Raw genomic sequence first — 15,488 nt, forward strand, 5'->3', positions numbered from 1 at the left:
TGAAACTCAAGAGCCTGGATGTAATGGAAAGAGAATCCTGGGCCTCTGTTTCCTACTCTATAAAACGTGGACAATAATTCATAGGTTCTGGTGTTCTTATGAGGTTTATCTGAGGTAGTGATGATAATTAACACATAATGAACACTTACTATGTGTCAGGCATTATACTAAACCTGTGGAGAAGGAAATGGCAACTCACTCCAGTGTGCTTGCTTGGAGAATCTCATGGAAAGAGGAGCCTGGCAAGCTACTATCCATGGGGTCACAGGAGTCGGACACAACTTAGCAACTAAACCATCACCACCACCATACTAAACCTGTGCATACAATATATTTTATTTTACTGTCACAATCCTTTGAAACAATTACTCCTCCTATTCTTTAGTTTATTAGTGAGGAAATTGATGCTCAGAGCATGCTGAAACAAAGACCCAGCACAGCCAAATAAGTGTGCATGTGTGTGAAGTTGCTTGCGACCCTATGGACTGTAGCCCACCAGGCTCCTCTGTCCATGGAATTCCCCAGGCAAGATTACTGGAGTACTGGGTTGCCATTTCATAATGGCACATAATGGCATAATGGCACATTTCATAATGGCCCTCACCGGGAGATGCGGCTTTAGGAATTATGGGACTAAATGATCTATGAGTTCCCTTCTGACTCCAAGTTTCTGTGATCCCAGCGGGATCTTGCTAGAGAGTAGTGCTTCCCAACGGGGGGCAGTTTTGTCCCCCAGGAGATATTTGACCTTGTCTGGAGGCATTTCTGGTTGTCACAACTGGGTGTGGGGGCAGAGTACTACTAGTATTTATTACATGGAGACCAAGGATGCCGCTCAGCATTCTACAGTGCCCAGGACAGTCTCCCACAGCAAAGAATTATCTAGCCCCAAATGGCTAAGTGCCAAGGTGGAGAGAACCTGATATAGATAAAGGGAATCTCATTAAGCAATCAAAATGAATAGGATTAGGGACTTCCTGGTGGTCCAGTGGCTAAGACTCCACCCTCCAAATGCAGGGGGTCCAAGTCTGGTCCCTGGTTGGGGAACTAGATTCCATGTGCTGCAACTAAAGATCCCACATGCGACAGCTAAAAAAGATCCTATATGCTGCAACTAAACTAAAAGAACATGCTGCAAATAAGACCCGGCGCAGCCAAATAAATATTTAGTAAATACATACATGTGTTTTTTTAATTAAAAAATAAAGTAAAATAAAACAAAGTAAACAGGATTAGAGAATAATGTGGTTAGGTGCTGCTACAGCGTTTATTCATGAGACAGAATTTTTGTCTGATTAAATTATCACCACTTCTTCAAAATAAAACGTATTTTAAAAATAACAGAAGTAGTACACAGTCACTACAGACATTTTGGAGAAAAGGCAAAGGAATATAAGGAAAGAAAACAAATCACCTACTCTGTCAACCTTTTCTTCCCCAGACTTTCCCAGCTGGGCAACTGGCAGCTAACCCTTTAGAGTCATCCTTGACTCCCCTCTTTCTCACACCTAAATTGACTCTATCAGTAAATCCTGCCAATTCTGCTTTTACGGTATGATCACAAATTCCATCACTTTTCACCTCTCTCCCAACTCCCCAGCCACAGCCCCAGCACTGCCCGAACCACTGTAGAGGCTCCTAAGTGCTCTTCTTGTGTCCATGCTCACCCACTGCAGTCATTTCTCCACACATCAGTTAAAGGGATCTTTAGAAAAAAATTAATCAGATCATGTTGTAACCCAGCTCAAAACCTTCCCAGTGGCTTCAGTCACACTTAGAAAATCCTAGCTCCTTTCCGTGGCCCGGAGACCCCACTCCTTCTTCAGCTTCATCATTTGTTCTCTTTTGAGCCATGTGGGCCTGTTTTCCATCCCTTAGCCACACCAAGCTCCTGTCTGTCTTGGGGGTCTCTTGCACTTGCTGTCCCCTTTGCCTGGAACATTGCACAGATCTTCCTTCCGTTGTTCAGGGTCTGCCAGGATCGCTCCTCCTCAAGGCAGCCCTCCCTGACCACCCCATGGAAAAGATCCCTCTCCTTCCCAGTCTCCCATCCCACCACGAACACCCCTTACTCTGCTTGATTCTTACCTGAAGCCCTTATTATTCCATAGTATCATGTACTCTCTCACTTGTTGATTATTGTTTTTTTCTCAACTATAATACAAGCCCTTTAGGGCTGGAATGTGTCTTATTATCGGCTGATATGCCAATGTCTAGATCAGTATGTATACATAGTAGTCACCCAGTATATATTTGCTGAGTGAGTTGTTAACATTTTAGGAACTAGGCTTCTAGTCTCTCATCTACCTTTTTTTGGTTGATTTATATCATATAATTATATTTATTTTATACAATATACATAATATTATATACCTAATTTTGTATCTTGATTTTTTAAAATACTATTGCATCTGAAACCGTATTTTAGTATCAACTCTTTGTATTTTAGTACCAACTACCACTATTGGTGGTAGTATGCCACCAATAGTGGCATACTATTCCTTTGGGTAGAGATATCTACATTTCCTTGAACATTTAGATTAGTCCAATCTTTTGCTGTAGTAATTATCACTGCAGTAAACATTTTGGTGCCTAAATCTTCTTTGCTTGTGGGTAGTTTTCCTTAGGATAGCATCCTAAAATGAGTTCCTAGATAAAAAATATGAGTACTTTTATATTTCTTAATATACACTGTAAAAATGACAGTATCCTTTATTTTACTCCTCTCTCTTTCCTACTCAGTCTTACCCTGCCTGCAAAAGCCCTCCGCTGACTCCAAACCTCTTCAACATTTATGGGAAGAGTCCTCTGGTTGTGTACTTTCTCCTGAACTACTCCACCCTGCAGCAGCATGGCCAAGACCTGTTGATGGTCAGGAGAGAAAGAACCAAGACCATCCCATATCCTTTCCACCATGGGTTAGACACACGTCACTCCAGATCCCTGCTTCCCCTTCCCAGAAGCAAGGGTGAAGAGAGACACATCCAACACCTGACACATAGTAGGGACCTGTCAAGGGTGACCATTGATAGATGCCTATGGGTCAGAATCTTGTTCATTTTAATTCAAAACCTACCTCGTGCTGTGTGGGACCCTGGGCAAGTCAGATTTCCCTGTGTGCAAAATCTCTTCCTATCTACCATAAAGAATGGGCTACTTAGGGACTCTTACATACTTTGCAATTTACTAATGCCTCCCAGATGCTCACTGACACCACAGTATATATTGATCAGGAATTTTGGTGTCCAGGTGTGTGTTTTCTTCTAGCATCCTCCTCACACACACACACACCCCTCCGCAAGACCCATTAGTAAATTCCTGGCCCCATTGAAATTTATCCTAAAGATATGGTCAAAACCCAGATCTTAAGAAAACGGGTGTGATAGTGTTGGCGTCTGAGTCTTAGCAGTTTCCATAGAGGGTCAGAACATGGGATCAAATAGACCCAGATTCAGGAACCAACTCAACTGCTTGCCAGCTGAGTGATCCTAGACAAGTTCCAGCTTCTCTCTGAGCCTCATTTTTTCACCTATAAAATGGGGATAACAGTACCTGCCTCATAGGGTTGTAATGTAGAGAACAGGTACAGCGCCTGGCAGGTAACAAGCGACTGAATGAATGTTACCTGTCAGCATAGTACTTTGTTATTTATAAAATGCTTTGCTTTATATCACTTCATTGTTCTGTAAGGACAGTGTGGTGTAGTAGAAGGAACCTGGGTTGGGGATACCCAGCCCTGGATTTGAGTCCCAGCTCAGCAACCCACTGGCTTCAAGATCTCATGTGTGTACCTTCAACCCTAAGCTCAGTATCTTTATCAACTCATTCTTAAAAGGAGGATAGTCACACCAAATCAATAGTTTTGTGACCAGGATTAAATGGCATAGAGCTGGTACTAAAAAAGTAGTAACTATCATTATTTCATTAACATCATCTGAGGTAGATATTATTATCCCTATTTTATAGATACGGCAATGGAGGCATAGAGGGTGACATGCATTGTCTGATGTCCCACAGTTCGTGATGAGTGTAACTGAGATTCTGACCAGTTCAGAAGGGGTGGAAGGGAGGGGAAGGTAGAGAGAACTTTTCAGCATATTAATACAAACATGAGATAGGGAATCAGAATTGGGCCTGAAAAGAAAGGAAAGTTGGAATCCCTTTCTATTCACCACTTTGATAATAGAGTAAGAATTTTAGATGATAGTCTAAAATAAGCACTTCCTACGCCTTCCAGGACCTTCCTAGGTGGTGCAGTGGTAAAAAAAAATAAATCTGCCTGCTTATGCATGAGATGCAAGAGATGTGGGTTCAATCCCTGGGTCAGAAAGATCCCCTGGAGAAGGAAATGGCAACCTGCTCCAGTATTCTTGCCTGGGAAATCCCATGGACAGAGGAGTCTGGCAGGCTACAGTCCATTGGGTTGCAAAGGATCAGACACAGCTTACCGACTGAGCATAGCACACAGCCCTTCCATCAGCAGGAGGGGAGAAAGACTTTATTAAAGATGGGAGAGTGAAGAACAGCATGTATACTATCTATGGTGAAACAGATCACCAGCCCAGGTGGGATGCATGAGACAAGTGCTCCGGCCTGGTGCACTGGGAAGACCCAGAGGAATCGGGTGGAGAGGGAGGTGGGAGGGGGGATCGGGATTGGGAATACATGTAAATCCATGGCTGATTCATATCAATGTATGACAAAACCCACTGGAAAAAAAAAATAATAATAAAAAAATTAATAAATAAATTAAAAAAAAAGAAAGAGTAAATGAAAAAAAAAAAAAGATGGGAGAGTGGCCTAGTCATGGAGAGGTTAGGCTTTTTCTTTCCCAAGCAGGCCACGATCAAGGCCATGGAGGGTTTCCTGCTCAGATTTCTAAAAGCAGGTCAGTTTCCCCACTCTGGCATCTCACCTCCCTCCTCCCCATGCCCTGGACATATCCCACCAACAAAGCTGAGTCAATACCAACTGATGGTGTGAGGTTTTCCTTGACGTGAAAACCACTGAGTCCACCCTGACCTACGCTGAGGTCATCAACCTGACCCTGAGCAACATGAAGAAGCGGAGGGAAAACTTCCAGCAGCTGAACTGGCTTCACTGGAGTGAGTGGAATTATTTTGACGAGTACCTGAAGGAACTGCAGGACAACTTCCTCAGGTATTTAAGGGGCCTTCGAGGGAAAGAGGCATGGTTTCAACATTTGTCTATTGCAGCATGTCACACTAATTTGTAACTGGGATCCAGCCCTGTAACCAGTGCATTCAGAATGTAAATTCCACAGTAACAGAGACCAGGTCTTGTTTTTTTTTTACAAGTTTTTTTTTTTTTTTCCCGACTACAAAAACATTTATGCTCAATGAAAACAAAGAACCTGGAAAAATACCTACAGGTACACATTCACATTGCCAATATTTTCCTATAAATCCACCCAGTCTTTTTTCCTGGGCACATTTATCTATATCTCCAGGGGTGCAATTGGTGAATCTAGAATAGGAAATTCTATAGGACAAATAACCTGGTTTCTTCAGCACATAAAAAGCAAGGAAAATAGAAGAGGAGGGAGGAGGATCAATTGTTTAGAAGACACTGGAGAGAGATATTAATCAAAGCATTGTTTTGATCCTGACTTAAATCAACCAGTTGAGATAATTATCTCAATTATGAGATAACTGGGGAAATTTGAACATTGACCTGGTTTTAAGTGACATTAAGAAATTTCTTTTATTAGAGTGTTCCTTTCTTAAAGATATTGTAATAACTTTGTAGTTATTTTTTAAAGAATTGTGTCTTAAAGAGATATGCTGCTGCTGCTGCTAAGTCGCTGTGGTCGTGTCCGACTCTGTGCGACCCCATAGACGGCAGACCACCAGGCTCTGCCGTCCCTGGGATTCTCCAGGCAAGAACACTGGAGTGGGCTAAAGAGATATATAATAAAGTATTTATGGCTGAAATGACACAGTGTCTAGGATTTGCCTTAAATTAACCCATTTGGCATGGGAAGAGGGAGGCAAAGGAGATAATAGATAATAGATGAATCAAGATTGACTTCAGATTGATAACTATTGAAGCAAGATAATGGGTAAATTATGTTAATTATACAACTTTCTTTACTTTTATATATGTTTAAATTTTTGAACACTGTCTTTATTTTTTTTTTTATGGTGGCCATAACAATAGTGAACGATGACAAATGCCCATGTGGAATATTACTTGTAGGTGGGCTAGGACTCTTTGGGGATGTCAATTACCACTTGTTCCCCTAATGTGCCTCCCTTGTGGCTTAGTCGGTAAAGAATCCACCTGCAATGTGGGAGACCTGGGTTTGATCTCTGGGTTGGGAAGATCCCCTGGAGGGAGGGCATGGCAACCCACTCTAGTATTCTTGCCTGGACAATTCCTAAGGACAGAGGAGCCTGGCGGGCTGCAGTCCATGGGGTTGCAAAGGGTCAGACATGACTGAGTGACTAAGCACAGCACCTGGAATGTAGCATATCCGTTCGGAGCACTGGCATTGAAGGTGGATAGACTGAAGCTGCAGGTACAGCTCTGTCTCACCCTCTCTATGGATTAGGTCCATCATTTAGCCCATCTGTAAAACCCCATCTGTAAAAGCCCATCTTGGATACCCCATCTGTAAAACAAGGACACTACTCACAGAGTAGTTGTGTGGATTAAAGGAGATGTCTAGGTTGGAACCTGGCTCACAGGAAGTTCTCAGCAAATGACGGCTCTTAGAGGTAATACATGTGACCTCATTCCATGAAAACTGCAGGATCCAAAGCAGCACCAGGTCTTGGAGTTGGAAAGTTTGCTATTGGGGCAGCCTAGAGCAATGTTCCTTAGAAAAGGCAATCCAGGGACTTCCCTGGTGTCCAGTGGTTTAGAATCTGCCTTGCAGTGCAGGGGGTGGAGGTTCGATCCCTGGTTGGGGAACTAAGATCCCACATGCCTCAGAGCTACTAAGCCTGTGTGCTGCAAGTACTGAGCACACGTGCCGCAGCTAGGACCCAAGACAGCAAAACAGATAAATAAAAATAAAGTAAATAAATATACAAAGAAAGAAAAGGCAATCCAGGAGCTATCTTGCAGGGATCTCTGCTCTAGGTGGAGGAAGAACCTAGTTAGCACATGCAGTTGCAGCTGTAATGAAAGAGCAGGATCAATTGCTGCTGCAGAATTTAGTTTCCTTGTGAGTCAGAGCCGTGATCCTTAAACTTGCATGGGGGCCAAGCACCCGCAATTCAAAACACCCTTTGCAGAATTTTATGAAATGTTTCGACATATGATGCTGCCATACAAGCTAAAGATGCTCTTACTAGTGGAAAATAGGCGCCTAAGACACGTATTGGAGAAGAAAATGGCAACCCACTCCAGTATTCTTGCTTGGGAAATCCCATGGACAGAGGAGTCCGGCACGCTACAGTCTGTGGGATGGCAAAATTGTTGGACATGACTTAGCAACTCAACAAGACATGTATAGGCTTCAAAATCCCAAGAAATGACAATATAGGAAATACTGCTCAGTTCAGTCGTGTCCGACTCTTTGTGACCCCATGGACTGTAGCCCACCAGGCTCCTCTGTCCATGGAATCTTCCAGGCAAGAATAGTGGAGTGGGTTGCCATTTCCTTTCTCTGGTAGAAAATACTATCAAGGATTTATGTCCAAGTTTTCCTGTTAGAAAATGTCATCACAACAAAAACAAATGCAGTTTGCTGCTTGTTTGTCTCTCCACTGCAAGCAGAAGCTGGCTTCAGAAGGTTAGGAAAAGAGGATGCCAAAAGTGAGAATGTTGTGTCAACACAATTTTTTTCTTTTGACTTGGGGAAAGACATTGTTGGAATAACCACTGGTTCAGGCCAAGGTCAACAGTAGTTTCTTAATACCAGTCTTTTTACATCTATTCCATAGCAGCAGAGAAATATATGACACCATCTCAATTCTCTTGAATATATTTTTATTCCTATTTTGACTACCTTGAATGTCCATAACTTGTTTCTTCATTGAATAGAGGTCTACTCACCTTTCAAAGGTCAGCTGGTATACTTCCCAATTCCACTGAAAACCTTCTCCTATCATAATAGCAGCAGCAACTGACATTTACTGAGCACTTCATGTGTATTACTACCAGGCCCTGTGCTAATCACTTGACCTATGGTAACTCAATTTATCCTCAACATTACACCCGGTTCTATTATTACCATGTTGAGATGAGTACACTGGCAAGGAGAGGTTAAGTAACTTGCTCAAGGACACACGGCAAATGGCAGAACCTCAAATTGAATTCCATTTGCCTCAAGTCCATGCTTCAGCTTTCTCTCAGATGGTTGGTTCTCCTCACCTGTCTTCCTAATTTGAGTATGTTCTGCTGAGTCAGGGACAGTGTCTTATTTCTCTGTATCCCCCTCTGTGTGACTCCCAGCACAGAGCAGGAGCTTGGTGACTGAGTCGCTGCTGTGTGGCCAACTTTCTGCTTCAGTCAGTTGCTCTCGACAGATGTAATGAATGAATTCGTAAATATCTGCTACTTTTACATGTGAAGATAGAGTAAAAAGTAAAAAGACAATGCTGACTCTTTAGTCTTTTTCCATGTGTCTTTGTGATTTCCCCACAGGGAGGTGAAGAATATTGATCAAAGAGCGAAAGACAAAAAAAAGGCAAACCACATGTTCATCCAGGCTTCAACCTTCCTTGAGGACACTCCTGAAAAGAAATCTAGAAGAAGTCATCAGAGGGAGACTGAGCTTATGTTGAGGTTTGTTTGAACAAAGACCATAGAAAAAGTAGAAATGTGAACACTGTAGGAATTCTTAATACATGGAAAAATATATATGTAATATTTTTATATTATAAAAGTCCACTCACTTTTATGGGTTAGTCACCCAGTTCTCACTTTATTTTTTATTAATGGTAACTGTAAGGGCTACCAATGACCTTGTACTTCCTCTATGCCAAATACTTGTACTTTACGAACTGTTTGAGTCAGAGCTCTTAGGTTGCATGTGCCACAAAACCAACTCAAACCAGCTTGAGTGGAAGGAAAATCTCATGGTTTTTGTAACTGGAAAGGCCACAGACAGACTGGCTACAGGTACAATAGACCTGAGGGCTCAAAGATTTTTTCAGATTCTTTCCTTTTGTTTCTTTAAAAATTTTTTTAATTTATTTATGTAGACTTTACTGGGCCTTTGTTGCTGCACGTGGGCTTTCTCTAGTTGCAGTGAGCAGGGGCTACTCTTCATTGCAGTGCAAGGGCTTCTCACTGCGGTGGCTTCTTTTGTTGCAGGGCATGGGCTCTAGGGAACATGGGATTCATTAGTTGCACTGCTCGCAGGCTCTAGAGCGCAGGGGTAAGGGGTGGCTCAGTACTTGTGATAGTTGTGGCTCTTGGCCTTAGTTGCCCTGAGGCATGTGAGATCTTCCTGGGCCAGAGATCCAACGGGAGTCACGTACATTGGTAGGCAGATTCTGGTCCACTGGATCACCAGGGAAGTCGTCTCCCTTTCTTTTTTTTTTTTTTTTTGTCTCCCTTTCTTTTATGACCCTCTGTTCCTGTGTGCTGGCTTGCTTTTCAAGCTACCCCTGCCCTTGAAAGAAAAGACCCTGATGCTGGGCAGGAGGAGAAGGGGACGACAGAGAATGAGATGGTTGGATGGCATCACCGACTCAATGGACATGAGTTTGGGTAAACTCCGGGAGTTGGTGATGGACAGGGAGGCCTGGCGTGCTGCAGTTCATGGGGTCGCAAAGAGTTGGACATGACTGAACTGCCCTTGAAAGAAAGAGCGCCAAGAACAGCCCCAAGCCTATGTCCTTATAGTGTGTGACCTGAAAGAGAGACACCCTCTCCCAGCCTCCATAAACTAAGCCTCATAAAAGTCTCTGATGGTGATGCCAAAAGCTCAGCCTCTGAACACCAGTGTTGAATCGAATCTCAGAGACAGAGTTTTGGATGAAGTAGAAAAGAAGAGACTTATTGTTTTGCCAGGTGAAGCGGGGACACGGTACGCTCCTGCCCTCAAAACTGTGTGTCCTAACCCAGGAGGATTTGATGAGTTTTAAAGCAATTTCTCTTGAGTTTTCTTTGACCTATGTGTTATTTAGAAGTATGTTGTTTAATCTCCAAGTATTTGAGGATTTTCTAGCTCTCTCTGTCTGCTATTGATTTCTAGTTTGATTCCATCTTGGTCTGAGAGCAGGCATAATGTGATTTATCTTTTTTTTTTTTTTTTTGTGATTTATCTTTTTTCAGATTTGTTTAGGTATATTTTTTCAGCCCAGAATTCGGTCTGTCATGGTGAATGTTACATGTGAGCTTGCAGAGACTGTATAATCTGCTCTTTGGGGTGATGTAGTCTACAGGTGTCAATTACATCCTGTTGATTATTGGTATTGTTGAGCTCAAGTATATCCTTACCAATTATCTGCCTGCTGGGTCTGTCCATTTCTGATTAGAGGAGTGTTGAAGTCTTGGAGAAGACTCTTTAGAGTCCCTTGGACTGCAAGGAGATCCAACCAGTCCATCCTAAAGGAGATCAGTCCTGGGTGTTCATTGGTAGGACTGATTTTGAAGCTGAAACTCCAATACTTTGGCCACCTGATGCGAAGAGCTGACTCATTTGAAAAGACCCTGATGCTGGGAAAGATTGAAGGTGGAGGGAGAAGGGGACGTCAGAGGATGAGATGGTTGGATGGCGTCACCGACTCAATGGACATGGGTTTGGGTGGACTCCAGGAGTTGGTGATGGACAGGGAGGCCTGGCGTGCTGCAGTTCACGGGGTTGCAAAGAGTCAGACACGACTAAGCGACTGAACTGAACTGAAGTCTCTGACTATGATAGTGGAGTCACCTATTTGTCCTTGTTTTCAAGCAGTTTTTCCCTTGTATAGCTTGATGCTGCTTTGTTAGGAGCATACACATTAAGAATTGTTATGTCTTCTTGGAGAATTGACTGCTTTATCATTATATAATGTCCTTCTTATCCCTAATAACTTTTTTTGCTTTTGAATCTGCTCTGTCTGAAATTAGTATAGTTACCCTTGCTCTCTTTTGATCAGTATTAGCATGGTATATTTTTCTCCATTCATTTACTTTTAATCTATAGCCACATTCTCTTTTAAGGAGCATTTCCAGAAGTCCCAAACAACATTTCCACTTACATTTCATTGCTAGAATGTGAATGCATAGCTACAGCAATTTCTTTCTTTTTAATAAGTATTGTTTAAAAAATATTTAAAATGTTCTTTTATTAAAATAAAAGTGATTATGATTTTATAATATTAATGAGGTACAACTTACCATAACATTTGCCCACTTTGCCAGTGCAATTCGGTGACTTAAGTAAATTTACAGAGATTTGCAACAATTACTGCAATTTAGCTTTAGAACTTTTTCATCACCCTAGAAAGATCCCTCATGCCCATGTGTAGTCAATTTCTTTTAACTTCTCTCTTTTTAGTAACCTCCTTGGAAATATTGTATAACATTACCAATTTATTTCAAGGGCCAGATATTAGTCACATGATGATGTTAGCTTCAAGGGAGACTGGGAAATGTGTTGTTTATTTGTTTTTTAAATCTGGGTACATTACCATCTTAAACAAAAACTAGCTCCATTGCTAAAGTGAAAAGGGAGAGTGGATGATGCGTTGTTAAATAACCATATCTACCACAGATAGATGGTGTTATACTTGCCATTTCAGAGATAAAGAAACCAAAGCATAATGATTTGAGAAATTTAATGAAGGAAGACTTTCAACCTTCTAGTTGAAATTTTCCTTCCTTCCTTCCTTCACATTTTAAAAATAATAGTTTAGCTTGAGGCCCACCTGTTTGAGCCACGGAATCCTGTAAGTTCAATGGTGACTCATTAGCAGTCTTTGTGATATCCAGATTAGAGTCTCAGAAATACAAAAAGCCAACTAATCTAATTCACCAATATTATTGTTATTCCCTCAGACATGACTATCTTTCAACTACTTTTTTTTTTAATTGAAGTATAGTTGATTTACAATGTTGTGTTAATTTTTGCTGTACAGAAAAGTGATTCAGTTATACGTAAAAATAAATTCTTTTTTATATTCTTTCCACTACAGTTTATCTCAGAATGTTGACTATAGTTCCCTGTGCTATACAGTAGGACTTTGTCATTTATTCATTTTATGTGTAATAGTTTATATCTGCTAACCCCAAACTCCTATTCCATCCCTCCCCCACCCTTTCAGTTTACAGCTTTTCACCCTTACTTCTTAATCTAGCTAACCCCTCAGTAGCCCTTAAAGCCCAGCTCAGACATCACCTCCAGGAACTCTTCCCTGACTTACCCACTCAGGGTATTGTCCTATGCTTTCCTGATCACATACCACAGAACATAGTATATTCTAGTCACAGATTTGCTTGTCCATAGATTGAGATTTGTCCTTGAGGTCAGGAATACTGCCCTAGATGACCTTTTTTTTCGTCCAGGGCCTAGCACCCAGCAGATCCTCAGTGAATACTTAGAAGACGAAGGAGGGAGTCATTGCCGTGTGTTCAGCACTCTGCTTCAGTTATTTGTTATTGCCAGTGTTTGGCTGATTTGTAAACTTTTTCTTTCAGTACTTATCAAGATTCTAGTGAAACCTTTGAAGGGATCACAGTGAAGTTTTGAGCCAATTTTTGTTCATGTCTTTTTTGTTTCCCCCACAGGAAGGGAAAGGAAGAGAGGGATGGAGAATGGAAACAGAATTCGACTGACTCTTCCTTCTCACCATCAAGCACTGATGAAGTCCCTTCCGTGTAGGAACTAGGAAGCTCCTACAAAATTTCTGACATTCCTGCTAGTAGAACAAAAACAGGAGGAAAAGAAACTTGTGGCCAAAGACTGAGAAATAGAAATAAATATTCCCAGGATAGGGGAAAGATTCCACTATAGTTTTTCCTAGGTTGAGTGAAAAGCAGGAGTGGGGAGATTTTTCCTTAGGTCACTACATTTACTCATGCATTTACTCTTTTACCCATTATTTTACTTAAAATAAAATATTATAGGTTAACAATATTAAGTGGTGGCTCAGATGGTAAAGAATCCACCTGCAATGCGGGGGACCTGGGTTCTGCCCCTGGGTCAGGCAGATCCCTTGGAGAAGAGAATGGCAAACCACTCCAGTATTCTTGCCCAGAGAATTCCATGGACAGAGGAACCTGGAGGGCTACATACAGTTCATGGGGTCACAAAGAGACAACTGAGTGACTAACACTTTCACTTTCTTTATAATAATAGTGGCTACCAATTTACTGATTACTCTGTGCCAAGCATTAAGCTAAACACAATACAAACATGTGCGTGTGTGTTCAGTTGCTATGTCTAATTCTTTGTGACCCCATGAACTGCAGCCCTCCAGGCTCCTCTGTCCATAGGATTTTCCAGGCAAGATACTGGAATGGGTTGCCATTCCCTTCTCCAGGGGATCTTCCCAACCCAGTCGGGAGCAGCAGAGGCAAAGACTCAGAGGCAGCAAGTAACATGGCAGGAGGTTAAGGAAGTATGTGAGGGGCTCTAGGAGAGATGAGCCTGGAGAAGATTCCTGGACAAACCATGAAGGAATTTTCTTTTCTAAGCAAAACCACTTTAGTATCTTAAGTGGTAGGAATCCATGAATGATATTAAATAGGGAACCACATGGCCATATTTGGACTTTTCAAGTCCTGGTGGCAGATGGTGGGCTACATGATGGAATTATGTATGTACTTCAGGGGATCTGCAAAGTCTTCCACAAACATCTACCTCTACGTGAAACCCTGGCTATCTTTTTGATCAGTAGTTTCCAAGCTTTCTTGATCTTATATCTCTCTTAATAAAACATTTATGAGAACTCAGCTAACAGCTTGTTACAAAAATTGCACTCTTCCAGACCCCCTTGCCTATTCCACAGCAACACTTTCCACTTTCTTTTTTTTTTTTAACTGTCATTTTAAATATTTAATCAGATTCCATTCATGATTATCAGTCATATTACATGCCATGATTAGCCTTCTATAAACAATTTTGCCTTCTGTGTACAAATTGGTATCAATGAAATAAAAAATAAAACCATATACTAGGCAAAGAATTTTATTTATCTTTGTCTCAAACTTTATTCTTAGGCTTCTTCAGCTTCATTAGCTGCAAAGAATGAATTGTATATAAGCAAAAACTGAAAAGAGGTGCAGTGTCCAGGGGCTTAGGCTTAAAAATATTAGAGATCTAGATTTTATCAGATCCATAAACAAAATTTTAAAAAGCAGTCATAATATAAAATAGCAGCTCCCAGTAACTTCTTCAAGATTTATCTTCTTCAGAAGTTAACTCAGTTCAGTTTGCTTCATTCTTGGAAGCCTCATCAAAATGCTCCACAAGATCTGGAACTTCATCATCATCCTCCTCTCCAGTGGCAAGTGGTGCTTTTCCATCCACGGACTGTTTGGGCAGAGCTTCAGCCAGTCTCCTTAAACTGGTCAGACTATCGGCACCAAGCTGGTTTAAGATGCTGGTGAGCATTTCTGTCAGTTGCTTTGTCTCAGCGTGGCCTGTAATGGTGAAAGTGTCTGCTGCCAGAGATGCCTGAACTTTAGGGTTGTGAAAGTGGATCACTGTTCCTTGATTTGTGAACATATTCACCTCTTCAATACCAGAGATATTGTTTACCCCTAACTTCTTTAAAGAGAACTGAAGTTTTTTGTCATCTGCTGTGGCTGTTCTATGAACCAGCTTCTTTCTGCGAGCAGTTCCTTTCCCACCAATGCGCACTTGTGCCTGCAGTTTGGCGAGTTTCTCCTGGTTCATGATAGTTTCTTTCATCTTGTTGGAGCGGAAGTGGGGCCGCGTGGGGCACTAGGGTTGGCGCTCAGGTGGTCTTGGGCAGACCAGCTAAGGTTAGGTGCACACACGTGGGGGCGCAAGATGGCAGCTAGAGTCACTTTCCACTTTCTTAACTGACGGTTTTATTTGTTTTCTTCCATATGTTTAAATATCCTGATGCTCTTGACTTTCCAGTGTTAGGCATTATCTATCGAATTCTCACAATGAAAGGTGAGGACTAGATTCACACATGCACAAACTTTTCCTCTCCCATCCTGACAATGTGCTTCTGTTGTGATTTTGGCTGGTTCCTTAATCAGTATTATCATACCATCAACACCATTACCATGAGCTACAGAATATACTTTCATTGTTTTTATTTCTTGCAAAACTCCTTGCTGTCACTGGAACTAAGTCTCTCTATCAGTCGACTTGTTTTCTTTCTTTTTTTAATATACTTGTCACAGTCTATCTCCAAATTCTCCCAGTACATTCAGACACTTTACATAATCTACCAGTTTCACCTCCATTTCCCAGCCTTCTGATCTACTTCACTCTAGGTGGTTCATTTCCAGGCTGTTGATATAATGTTGGGAATTCCTTTCTTCATTCTCTTGATCACATTGGTTTTTTAACCCACTTCTCTCTGTGTCTTTATGGTTCACCCACA

At 41.6% G+C, this 15,488-nt stretch overlaps 2 protein-coding genes across 2 annotated transcripts in view; one reads left to right on the top strand and one right to left on the bottom strand.

Moving 5' to 3' along the window:
- The window catches only part of FAM227A (family with sequence similarity 227 member A), a 51,751-nt gene extending 38,674 nt beyond the window's left edge, over window positions 1–13,077 (top strand). Inside the window, exons 14-17 of the mRNA XM_043440909.1 lie at window positions 2,743–2,900; window positions 5,008–5,160; window positions 8,617–8,757; window positions 12,691–13,077. Coding sequence (XP_043296844.1) covers window positions 2,743–2,900; window positions 5,008–5,160; window positions 8,617–8,757; window positions 12,691–12,784 — 546 coding nt within the window. The 3' untranslated portion in view covers window positions 12,785–13,077. The remainder of the gene's footprint in view (window positions 1–2,742; window positions 2,901–5,007; window positions 5,161–8,616; window positions 8,758–12,690) is intronic.
- A 999-nt stretch (window positions 13,078–14,076) lies between these two features.
- On the bottom strand, window positions 14,077–14,842 carry LOC122423556 (transcription factor BTF3-like). Its single transcript, XM_043440730.1, has one exon. The coding sequence runs from the start codon at window positions 14,816–14,818 to the stop codon at window positions 14,333–14,335; it is 486 nt and encodes a 161-aa protein (XP_043296665.1). The 5' UTR covers window positions 14,819–14,842; the 3' UTR covers window positions 14,077–14,332.
- Window positions 14,843–15,488: the final 646 nt, after the last annotated feature.

Source organism: Cervus canadensis, chromosome 21 (assembly GCF_019320065.1).
Source record: "Cervus canadensis isolate Bull #8, Minnesota chromosome 21, ASM1932006v1, whole genome shotgun sequence".
Lineage (NCBI taxonomy): Eukaryota > Metazoa > Chordata > Mammalia > Artiodactyla > Cervidae > Cervus > Cervus canadensis.